Genomic DNA, 11,441 nt, shown 5'->3' on the forward strand with positions numbered 1-11,441 from the left:
GGCTGGTCCTTTGTCCTCTCTGGCGACGTCGCATCGTGGATACGCACATGTAGAGAGGTGGGCTCCCGTCGAGCTTGTGTGTGCTTCCAGCCCCGGCGTGATCCGAGAGCACGCCGACGACGAATGTGCATGGATTCAAGTGCTCTGTCAGTGGCACGTACCCGCACGTCTACTTGGCCACGCCTGCCGATGGGAAGGGAAAAAGTCCATTTTAAACCTTAAACTTGTAGAGGTCCGGCGGAATGAACCCCCAAGTCAAAATCCCGGTCGATTGAACCCTGAACTCTGCAATCCCGGTCTAAATCGGACCTTCAGATCATTTCCCAAACAGGGATTGCTGACGTGGACCGGGATTGCGGAGGAAACGCTCGCAGCGCCCGTGGATGGGCCGGCCCAGTTCACGACAGCGCGTGCTGCGCCTTGTTGCTTCGATTTTTCGTTCGTTATTTGTTTTTTCTTTTTGATTTTTCTCTAGTGGTTCTGCTTTCTTTTCCTTTTTATTTTTTTATTTATATTTATATTCTTTTCTTTTTCCTTTTTTATGATTTCTTTTTTCTATTTCCATCGGATCATTTTCCTATTTATATTACAAAAAAATTCATCATGCATTATAAAATGTTCATTGTATATTAGAAATTGCTCAATGAATACAAATTGTTCGCTATGTTTTTGAATTTTGTTCAGTGGTATATTACCCAAATATTTAATGTGTATTTAAAAATGGTCATCATATATTTAAAAATGTTCATTGTGTATAATTTAAAATATTCATTGTATATTAAGAAAATTTTCAATGGATATTACAAAATCTTCAGTCCAGAATATTTGCAAATGTTCAAAAGCAGTTCGATACATACTGTTTTTCAAAATGCCCTGGTGGTTTGTTTTTCAAAATAGATTATTTTTTCAAAACAAATGAACTTTTCTGTAATTCATGAGCTTTTTCCAAAATGTTCTAAAAAAATTTTAAAAATCGCTACAGTATTACGCGACTACATCTGTACTTATAAAGTTCTCCTTGCAACTGATTATTAGCGCACAGTAGGTGAGGTGGTTATATTTGGCGCGAGTACCAGGAACCGGCCCAGCGAAAGTTACGAGGTCCCAGTGTGTGCACGATCCTCCGAACTTTTTTTGAAGTGTATTTTCGCGCGAGTACCAGGAACCGGCCCAACGAAAGTTATTTCAGAAAAGAAAAACGGTTCAGTGAAAGTTACGAGCTCCCGAGGGTGTGCGCCTTTTGGAATTACTAGTACAAATGCCCGTAAGTTGCACCGGGCGAAATATTAAATATAACTTTATCTAAATTTTGGAAACGTCGGGAATAAAGTTACACAGAGTATTTCCTTTTTGGATGTATTTAAAAAATTCAAGAATAATTTTTAAATTGGAATTCTTTTTATGGTGATGACCATTTTTTTGGAATATTATATATATATATATTCTAATTTATAGCAAAAGTGCCATGCAAAATAAATAAATATATGCTTAAACGGTTGAAAGTTATACCACTCAAACAACTACAACTATAACAGAACAACATTGTTCGAACAATTTTTGAACAATTCATATTTTTAGTTTGTAACTCCCATAGCTTTCTCAAAGAATATAATAATAAGTAAAACATGAATATGCTCTTACTTGAAGTTCCAAGTTGCATGGTCTCGGTACTGTTGGTGAACGGACTCATGGAAAGTTGAAACAAATTCTGTTGTTGAAATAGAAGTGCAGTAGTGATCCAAAATATTTCCGGATCATGAATTTTATATTTGAAAAGCCCATCACCCCTCCTTATAATCTTTCGGGAACATGTAGTTTAGGTCTGCACTGGATTTTTGTAGTAGAGATACCAATTACGATGTTTTTTTATAATATATTTTTTATAAGTTTTAACATCCACATACTGCAAGATGACCATCATGATTATGAAATTTTAATATATTCATTAGAGACTCTCTACCATATCTCTAAAAATAAACATACCATATGTAGCGCGCAGTCATTGTTGTCTAAAAGTCTATTTTGAGATGGTGTTACTGTCATCTTCTCTTTGGTAGGACGTACAGACAAAAAGGCCACAGACGAAAAGGCCACAATTACCCCGAACCAACCTCCCAAGATGCGCTCTCGCGAGCTCAACCGCGACTCCCTCCAGCGACCTCCTCAAACAAACCACATGAATAACTGTCTTTTTGAATTGCCTTTTGTAATTGTTCCGTGATCTTCCATTCGGTGAGATCAATGTCTTTCCAATTGTCTTTTACCAAGTTTTGACTCTTAAGAAGGTCCAAATGAAATTGTACTCCTCGTAGCTAAAAATAAAACAGTGGTTAGAAATGACACAGATTAGCGAAGTATATTAAAAATGGTGTTGTAACTAACCGTATGAGCGAGATCATCACGGTCAGAGTTCCAGCACAATGAGTCCAGTACTTGAACCTCATGTTTTTTTGTATTCACGACAGCTAGATACCAATGTGTGTTGTTGGCATTTATTGGAAGTTTAATCTATAATAAAGATAATTAGGAAAATAATTAATGAAAATGTATGAAACCTAGAACATGTAAATTGTGAATATGGATATTACCATGTCATGTTGCATATATTCAATGACGGTCTCTGTCATGAAGGCACTATCTTTTTGTATTCCAAGTTTGCCATCTCGTTTAAATAGTGAGGTAACAAATGGACTCTCAAAATATACTTTAATTTATTATCATTCTGGACATGTATTTGGTCCTTCATACAACATATATATGCATTGATCACCTATAATTTTGAAAGTTAAAAATACATTATTACTAATAGATATAAGTGATTAGAATCTTTTTCCTGTTTGAGTAAGGGTACTTACATCATCATTTACCCACTCCTTTTCATTTAGCAGGCACATCAATTGATTTTGCAAGACACAACTTCCATCTATCTGAACGAGCAACTGTTTTCTCAAAGATGATTCTATTGCTATATGAGCACATAGATCATGATCGGTCAATGTATAGTCTGCATAAAATAAAATATTTTTAGAATATATAAAATACGAAAGTATACATAATAAATAAATAAATACCTTGTGGGAGATAATCATATGTCTCATCAACTTTGATCCCTTTATTTGGATCTGGTCCCTTGACATCATGTAATATTAAAACAGGAGTTAATGTCGAGCTAGACGGTGATGGAGGTGATTGCAATGGTTCATGATCTATCTGATTATCTGATTCAGGCACAATCGATTCAAAACATTCAGAAACTTGATTAGATGCTGACATAGTTGGTGACATTGGTGATGTCTCCAAAACACCTGATTCAGAAATTTTTGCTTTTTTTGAAGGTCGGTTATCGAAATCCTCTCGAATGTTCATTTCAGTGATGTCATTTGTTTTCTGCAGTTACAACATAAAAAAACTGCTTTAGAAAACCCACCTAGGGTATATACAAAGGTATATGCAGTTGTTGATTGCTGAACTAAATTGACTTGCTCTATTTAACAACAACAAATGTTCACAGCAGCAACATATATCAAAATATGCAATTTGAATGGGGAAACTTACAATGTGCATGTTGCTATCATCAAGTGTTACTGGTGGCATGTTCGAGAGCCGAATCTCCTTGGCCTCCACCTGAGTTCTATCAGTCTTTGGGATCTGCAAGTGCACAAACATAAGTTAATAAACTTTTAATACATGCACTCTCAAGGATTGAATCATGCATTTGAATGGCAGAGATGTTCTATTCAACAAGGCTTCAGGAGAGTTTGATTTTTCAAAAAAAAAACATTGTAAAGATGATATTTTAGGTGCCTACTGTATCTACCGTCTTTAACATAAGGAAGGGGAAGATCACAAAGACTGGTTTGTGGCGAGTTTGGCACTTTGATCAGCCTAGGGTGGTCTGCTCATGGTGGTTCTCGATCTCGAGTAGAATCATTTACTCTAGCTTCAGCAGATATTTACTTTACCTTGAGCAATCATTATCCAAAGACGCATCTTATATTTTCAAAGAGGACTGAATAAACAGGACTCAAGGGTGGTTGAATAGTAAGATGACTTAATCACTGAAAAGTATAATATTGAAGACTGAGATGAAACTTTTTCACTAAAGGCTGAAGAAAGATGACTTAAAAGAAAATGAATGGAGAAGAAAAGAGTCAAGAACGACACCCAGGAATAAAATACCACTGAGTGAGATCAATAGTGTGCAACTATTGCCCAAAACTAAGCTGGCAACTACCACTGAAACAAATGACATGACTGAAGAAACTGAGGATTGTCGTCGACGCCTCACAAGCACCATAAAACAACTACTGTAAGAAGGAACACAGGAACCACAAGTTCAGCGAACTTTCCAGCCTCGACATGATTTCTATTGTATTGTCTCAGCCCATGATCTCTACTGTACACCACAGGTTCAGCAATTTCTGAACACACAAAAGCTTGAGGGACAGGCACCACAAGTTCAGCAAACTTTCCAGCCTCGACATGATTTCTACTGTATTGTCTCAGCCCATGATCTCTAGTGTACACCACAAGTTCAGCAATTTCTGAACACACAAAAGCTTGAGGGAAGTGGCAACAACAGGGTTGTTTTTGAGGGAGGTAGAAGCATCACATACCTCTGTTGTAGCCACCGTTGGACTCATAGTGCTTCTCTGGACCAAGAATTCCGGCGAACTTGGTGCCGGTTCGTCCGGCGTACTCAAAGGCGAACTCGGTGCCTGTTCCTCCGGCGCACACAAAGGCGACATGATGCTGAGCATGGTGTTACGACTGGCAAATCCTTACCAATCATTATCAAGCAAAAAATCATCCAAAGCACAATCAAATTGTTGTCATAAAACAGTGCAGGATAGTAAGTTCAAAAATGCATCAGCTCAGTCCCAAATAAGCATTGCAGTTTTGCTCAAATTAGGGATCAGAGGTAGTAACACAACAACACAAACAGACCAAATTATATATTACTACACTGTAATAGAGCAACAACCAAAAATCATAGTCAGGCATCAGCAAATAGCATACAACTCAGGCCCAAATAAGCATTGCAGTTTTGCTCAAATTAGGGATCAGAGGTAGTAACACAGCAACACGAACCGACTAAATTATATATTACTACACTGTAATAGAGCGACAACCAAAAATCATAGTCAGGCATCAGCAAATAGCATACAAATCAGGCCAAAATAAGCATTGAAGTTTTGCTCAAATTGGGGATCAGAGGTAGTAACATAGTAACACAGGCATCAGCAAATAGCATACAAATTTCTCCAATAGTTCAATCAATGAAACCCAGATAAGAAACTTGATCAAAGGAACAAAGGAACAAGCTGGTCAAGTATTTCACATCTTTCACAAGAGAAACGTCATTTGCTTGATTGCTCATTGAATCTGCAGTTGTTAAATATCTGAATGTAGCATCTAAAGGTCCAACACAAGTAGAAGGACACATTCATCAAAACTGTTGTTTCTGAATGTAGGTGTGGAGCGAGGAGCTCCTAAATCTCTAGAACTCTCTCCATAACCCTGCTCTCAATTTCTGTTTTTTTTTGTATTGATACATGTACAGTCGATATTAGTCTGCTCATAATCAGTCAATCACTTTGTCACTTTTGCTAAGACTTCTAGCAAGGGCACATAAACACACCAATATTGACAGCATGATCAAAAACAGATTGAGCAGCTATTAATACGGCAACATTATACGGCAGGAAATATAACTACGACAATTGCAAGATCACATAGTAGCAGTTGAATTGCAACATTATACGACAGGAAACAGGAGAAGCAAGGGAAGAATTATCTGTATCATACCCCAAGTGACGGTGCAATGCTCGCTGGTGGCGCTGGCCTGATTCACGATTCCGGCAGAGAACAATTCAAGGTGCACTGCTCGCTGGTGGCGCTGGCCTGGTTCTGGATTCCGGCGGAGAACAATTCAATATATAGCATCGAACTACAAATCCGGGTCCGTACAGTTTCTTTGTTTGAGAAGGACACGGGAGCAGGAGTTTGACAAGGACACGGAGGCGGAACGGGCATCCCGCTCGCTCGTTCTCGACGAACAGAGCAACGACAGCAAGGGCGAGGAGGCGAGCAGAGGTTGGGCACGGGCGGAGGTGCGAGAGGTGGAGTCCAGGCACGCAGCGGCGGGAGACGAAGCAGACGACGACGGCGATGAGGAGGCCTCGGGCATGGGATCAGCGGCCATGGCGCTCCTGTAGAGAAGAAACCAGGGAGGGAGATGAGCAGGGGGAACCGGAGGGAGAGGTGAGAAAGGAGTGGGGCGGCGCTCATCTGCGGTGGCGACGGTGGCCTCTAGTGGCGGGGTTGGCTGGCCTCGGTCGGGCGCGAGCTCGGGCAGTGCTGAGGAAGAAGGGTCGCGGGACGACGCGGGACCTGCTGGTGGTGCTGCTGCTGGCCACCGGCGGAAGCGAGCTCCGGCTCAAGGAGTCGAGGAGGCGGCGAGGCAGAGCACAGGCAGCGACGGCACGCAGTTGCGGACGCGACGCGGACGGCGGGAGGCGGGATCCGGCGGTGGGTAGCGGGAAGCGTGCGGCGGCGCAGGCAACCGCGGCGGCGCGGCTTGCGGGCAGCGGGGCGGCTCGAGGAGCTCGCGGGCGCGGGCGCCGTCGCCGTCGCCGTCGCCATAGCCATCGCCAGAGAAATGGATAAGACTACGAGGCTAGCGGTTGCAAATCAAATGAATAAAGGGGGTTTTCTGCAAAATGTAATGTTATATACAGACTCACTAAAACAAGGACTGCGGGTTAATTTCATGTAAACCGAAGGTTTTTTTTTTGCAAAATCACGCTCGACGACGTACTACAGAAACCCAATTCTCTTTATTATTTCACTAAAACAAGGACTGCGGGTTAATTTCATGTAAATCGAAGGTTTTTTTTTGCAAAATCACGCTCGACGACGTACTACAGAAACCCAATTCTCTTTATTATTAAAAAAATTGTTATTGAAGGGAAAAATAATTTAGCGGGCCGGCCCACCACACGAATCCCGGTTCAAATGATGTCAGGGTTTGATTTAGACCGGGATTGCATAGTTTAGGGTGCAATTGACCGGGATTTTGACTTGAGGGTCCATTCCGCCTAACCTCTACAAATTCAAGGTTTAAAATGGACCCTTCCCCAGCAGGACGAGGCTTACCTGCTCTGCGCGCCTGCTCCCATCCATGCTCCCGCCTCTATCGAACGGCCCCTCGTCTTTTTGTCACCATCTCTTTTCTTTCGATAGAAAAAAAATATCTCCGTACTTTTCCCCTAGACGATGAGGGCTGGTCCTTTGTCCTCTCTGGCGACGCCGCATCGTGGATACGCACATGTAGAGAGGTGGGCTCCCGTCGAGCTTGTGTGTGCTTCCAGCCCCGGCGTGATCCGAGAGCACGCCGACGACGAATGTGCATGGATTCAAATGCTCTGTCAGTGGCACGTACCCGCACGTCTACTTGGCCACGCCTGCCGATGGGAAGTCACTGCTCCTGTCGCTTTAGTGCGGCTCTATGTGCACGCTTCTCCTCGTTGCCACCATCGTCTGCTAGCTTTCTTTAAGTTGCATCTTGCTCGTGAGTCGTGGCCTCGGTGTGTGTGTGTGTGTCCTAATCGGCTGGCGGCGAACCGGCGATGAGAGCGTCGAACTTGAGTCCTGGTGCCCTCGTCGTGGAGGTTCAGGGCGATGAACAGGGGCACTTAGGCCTCCTGATTGTGCCTTGTTGTATTCCCCTGATTTTTTTTGTTGTCATCTTTTTTAATTGAGAGAAAAAAGAGGTGGACCTAGGGAATAGAAGAGTCGTTCGATGGACGGGAGCATAGATGGGAGCAGGCGTGTGGAGCAGGTAAGCCTCGTCCCCCACAACGACCCAAATGGGCAGTTTCACTAACCGTGTGGAGGGCCAACAAAATTAAGGAGAGAAAAATAGGACGCGGATTTGGTGAACATGGATGCGCGTGCACCCTTTATGAATAGTAAATTTGGAAAATGCTAAAAAAATTTCAAAGAAATCTGAATTTATTTTTGTAATACACATAGTCAACCGGTATACTTGTATATGAAGTTTCACAAAGAAATCACATCCGTGATAATCTGGGCAAAAATGTCAAAATCAAAGCTATATTAAAAAACACTGATTAATGAATAGTATGGTCGCACTTGTATTTTCTTCACTAAAAATATCATGGGTGTTAATACATTATGAAACTTCACATGTGAGTAGAATGATCGACTAAGTTTCATACCACGAAATTTCAGATTTTTTTTATTTTTCTAGTATTTTTTATGTATTTACTATTCACATGGATGCGCGCGCACCCATGTTGACCTTTGTATTTTCAAGAAAAATAGATCTACAATTTTTATTTTTTACGGTACTTATTCAAAATCATACCGTACGTACTGCCTTTTGTGTCCCCGACATCAAATGGAAGTTAATTAAGCGAGAATTGCACTTGCGTACTTGTCCCGACTGAATCATTTTGTACTGCGGACGTCTCGTTAGTTCTGTACATGTGACATGTGTAAATGTGGGATAGATCGTGCATGGATCCGCTGTCCGTTCTCGACATTGCCGAAGGCAGACGTACGTACGCATGTCCCGGATACTATCCAGCTGCACCAGCTACACGATCGTAGCACTGGTGTGTGCACGTTTATATCTGCAGGAGTATAATCTTGCACGACCAGTGCGATATTCAGGGCATGTGTTGTGTTTTATATGCACCAATTGTCCTGACAAGGAGTTATGTTGCTGATGTACATGAAGAATCAAATGGTGCTCGCTTGTTTTCTAGATTTATTTCAGATTTTTCAACGTTATTCTTTTAGTGGTATGGTTTGTCTGTCAACTACAAGGTGTCTATGATGAATTCGTCAATCTTAAGATCTGCTCACTCAGTCTCTCATAGATGTTTAGAGGTAGGGTTGCGTACGTATATTCATAGGATGAGTATGCATGCGTGTAGTTAGCATCTGCATCTTTATTGTGTATCTAAAACAAAGAATCAAATGTTTTCTTTTTGCAATGAAATTAGATGTTATGTTTGTTTGCTTCTTCCTTTTTAGGGCGAGGGAGAATAGCATGTTATGATGATGTGTTACGATGACATCACGCAGAGGATTTTTCTCTACTTGTGGAAAAAACCTAAAATCATTAATCCTAAAACGTATGCCATTTAATTTATAATTAACTCACACCATGAACGTAGTGAAATTTTTTCGGTGTGGGGAATGAGATATGACATTGTTCATCCAAATCGACAAGTGGAATATTTTACCTGTTGTGTTCCAAATTCGCTGCTCCTTTTGCTCCATTTACAAAGCTTTGTCTTTGTACACCAAAGTTTACATATCTTACATTCTTAAGAATTTGGTCCCAATTTTTTCAACATGTAAAGTGTTCACCTCAACGTCTCACTAAGCAATGCATTTAAGTCTTCTCTCCCACTACCACCTCAGCAATCTTGCCACGTATGCAACTTCCAACAAGCGTAATGCCCTCAGTCATCCACGTCATCATTTCTTTTCAGTGGTTTTATTTCTAAAAATAAACGGAGCTCCGGCGGGAGCGCTACAACCCTGTAATCTCCCTAATAATAACTCCCCACCGATTGATTTTCTTTCATCCCAATACTTCGTCTCCTTCTCTGCCTACACCCTTCCCCTTCAACTCCCTCGGCCGCCCAACTTCCTCCAAATTGCAGCATATACATCTTCCTTCAAAATCCCTTGTTTGGGCATTGTGGTGAGTGGTGACCACAACCTCAGCTTCCTACCTCCGCTTGCCCCTCTGGCGAGAATCGTCAGCAGGTGCCTGCAACGGCAGAGGAGGTCGATGGTTCCAGCCATGAACACCCACCAGCCCTTCTCTCCCTCAAAAGTAAAAGAAGATCAATGACCCATTACAAAAGAAGTTCTATCATCTCCCAATCGTAGGGTGCGGCGGTTGGATCGCAATCTCGACATGATGGCACTCCTGTGTATGGCTCTGCCCACCAGGCAACTCGCCATCGTCCACTCTCTGGGTCTGGCTCGACTTCCAGGACGCCTCGCTTTTGAAGGCTCATCCGACTCCGCCATGACCGGCTTGCCTTCGATGGCTCTCTGCCTCCTCCATGAACACCTCGGCCAATATTCTCTCATGTTGCTATCCCCTTTCCGTTGGGTCCTTTGGCACGATTGTCGGCCTCCTCACCACAGACGGCTCTCAGACTCCGGCACCACCGTCGGTGGCCTTCCATCTTCTCATGCCATCTTTGTCTCCATGTGTAGAGCTAGCTCTGTTGCCGTTGGGGAGGCTAACATTCTTTCCAGTCTGGAAGGAACGACCTCATGGCAACGCCAGTGAGGGCCTTATAGATGGAATAGAGATTGACACTCAATGCCCAGAGAAGCACTTGATCCAGCTCAGAGAGCTTTCAGCAAGGCTGTTGGTGTCAAGTTGTCTTTCCTCCAGCGACGTCTTTCTGTTGCGACAATGGTAGCCTTCTTTTGCCAAGCTAACCTTCTGCGGCTGGGGAGGAACCCATTATGGTTGTTCGGTGCTCTCCTTTATATTGGTCATGTGAGACACCCAACTTCTGTTTACAATAACGACTTACATTATGTGCGGTTGTAGTGGGTCATATACTTTGTTCTTCAGTTTTTCTTCCTGTGAGTGTTACTTAAATTTGGTTTGTACTGTCGATCTCCTTTCCCGCAGACACTTGGTAGTAGCATTTTTTTCGTCTTATATGACGTCCATCTGTTAAAAAAAACAGACTAAGTTTAGACTGAATTGGAGGGTGAGAATAAACTTGATATACCAAGTAGTTTTTGCAAGGCTTCACGTTTGTCATTCAAGTTTGCAAGTTGCTGACAATACTTCAAGAATAACATTTAGTAACGGCCAAAATCTACTTATGCATGTTTATCAACAGTTGTGACACACTCATTTTTTATTATTGTTTGATGCAAGAAATATGTAAATATGCTATATTTTAATGTGTTCTAGATTGTAGAAACTTTTGCATAGATTTAAACTTTGGATGTTATGGAATTTAAACCTTTCCTTTTGCTCACATTTTCCGTTGCAACGCGCGGGGTATCTTCTAGTATTGTTAATTGCTTGTACATATAGTTTTTCAAAAAAAAGAGGGAAAACTCATCTAGCCTATATATACACAATCCTCCATTTATTATTGTAAAATTTACAAGATTCAAACCTCTCTACATGCGATAAAAATGGCCACACGTACATGTTTTGACTGCATGTATGCGTGATACATTTCAGAATCTTTTGCTACGACAAAAATAAAAAATTTCACCCAGAACCTGAGGAGCACGAGGTACCAAAATGTGGTTTTGCTCAAACTATATATCTCTGTCTAATCGATTTTCTTTCGCAACATTCATCTTCAGACCGGAGAGACAAGAATTCGATCACGTTGTGTTTCCATAAT

At 41.9% G+C, this 11,441-nt stretch overlaps 1 protein-coding gene across 5 annotated transcripts; it reads right to left on the minus strand.

Annotated features, from left to right (window-relative positions):
* Positions 1 to 1,904: 1,904 nt before the first annotated feature.
* Positions 1,905 to 6,686, minus strand: LOC123091230 (uncharacterized). 5 transcript variants are annotated; one of them, XR_006442971.1, is made up of 8 exons: positions 5,809 to 6,679; positions 4,617 to 4,780; positions 3,556 to 3,648; positions 3,072 to 3,387; positions 2,856 to 3,004; positions 2,589 to 2,770; positions 2,383 to 2,508; positions 1,905 to 2,312 (listed from the first exon to the last, which is right to left on the minus strand). XR_006442971.1 is itself a non-coding variant. In XM_044512678.1 (7 exons), exons 2-7 carry the CDS (start codon positions 4,641 to 4,643, stop codon positions 2,136 to 2,138), a joined length of 888 nt encoding a protein of 295 aa, XP_044368613.1. In that variant the 5' UTR covers positions 4,644 to 4,718; positions 5,809 to 6,686; the 3' UTR covers positions 1,905 to 2,135. The 5 variants fall into 5 exon arrangements, 4 of the variants coding, with proteins under 4 accessions (XP_044368613.1, XP_044368611.1, XP_044368610.1 ...); XM_044512678.1 differs by lacking the exon at positions 2,589 to 2,770 and having other exon boundaries at positions 4,617 to 4,718; positions 5,809 to 6,686; XM_044512676.1 differs by lacking the exon at positions 2,589 to 2,770 and having other exon boundaries at positions 4,617 to 4,770; positions 5,809 to 6,685.
* Between the last annotated feature and the right edge of the window lie 4,755 nt (positions 6,687 to 11,441).

This window comes from Triticum aestivum, chromosome 4B (assembly GCF_018294505.1).
Source record: "Triticum aestivum cultivar Chinese Spring chromosome 4B, IWGSC CS RefSeq v2.1, whole genome shotgun sequence".
NCBI classification, from domain to species: Eukaryota; Viridiplantae; Streptophyta; class Magnoliopsida; order Poales; family Poaceae; genus Triticum; species Triticum aestivum.

Excerpts from the sequence above, each read along its gene's own strand:
- LOC123091230 (XM_044512676.1), bottom strand. The coding sequence starts at position 4,760 with ATGCTCAGCATCATGTCGCCTTTGTGTGCGCCGGAGGAACAGGCACCG. Across the intron at positions 3,388-3,555 it reads ATGATAGCAACATGCACATT|AAAACAAATGACATCACTGA; the intron begins GTAAGTTTCCCC and ends TTGTAACTGCAG. Across the intron at positions 3,005-3,071 it reads ATATGATTATCTCCCACAAG|ACTATACATTGACCGATCAT; the intron begins GTATTTATTTAT and ends TATTTTATGCAG.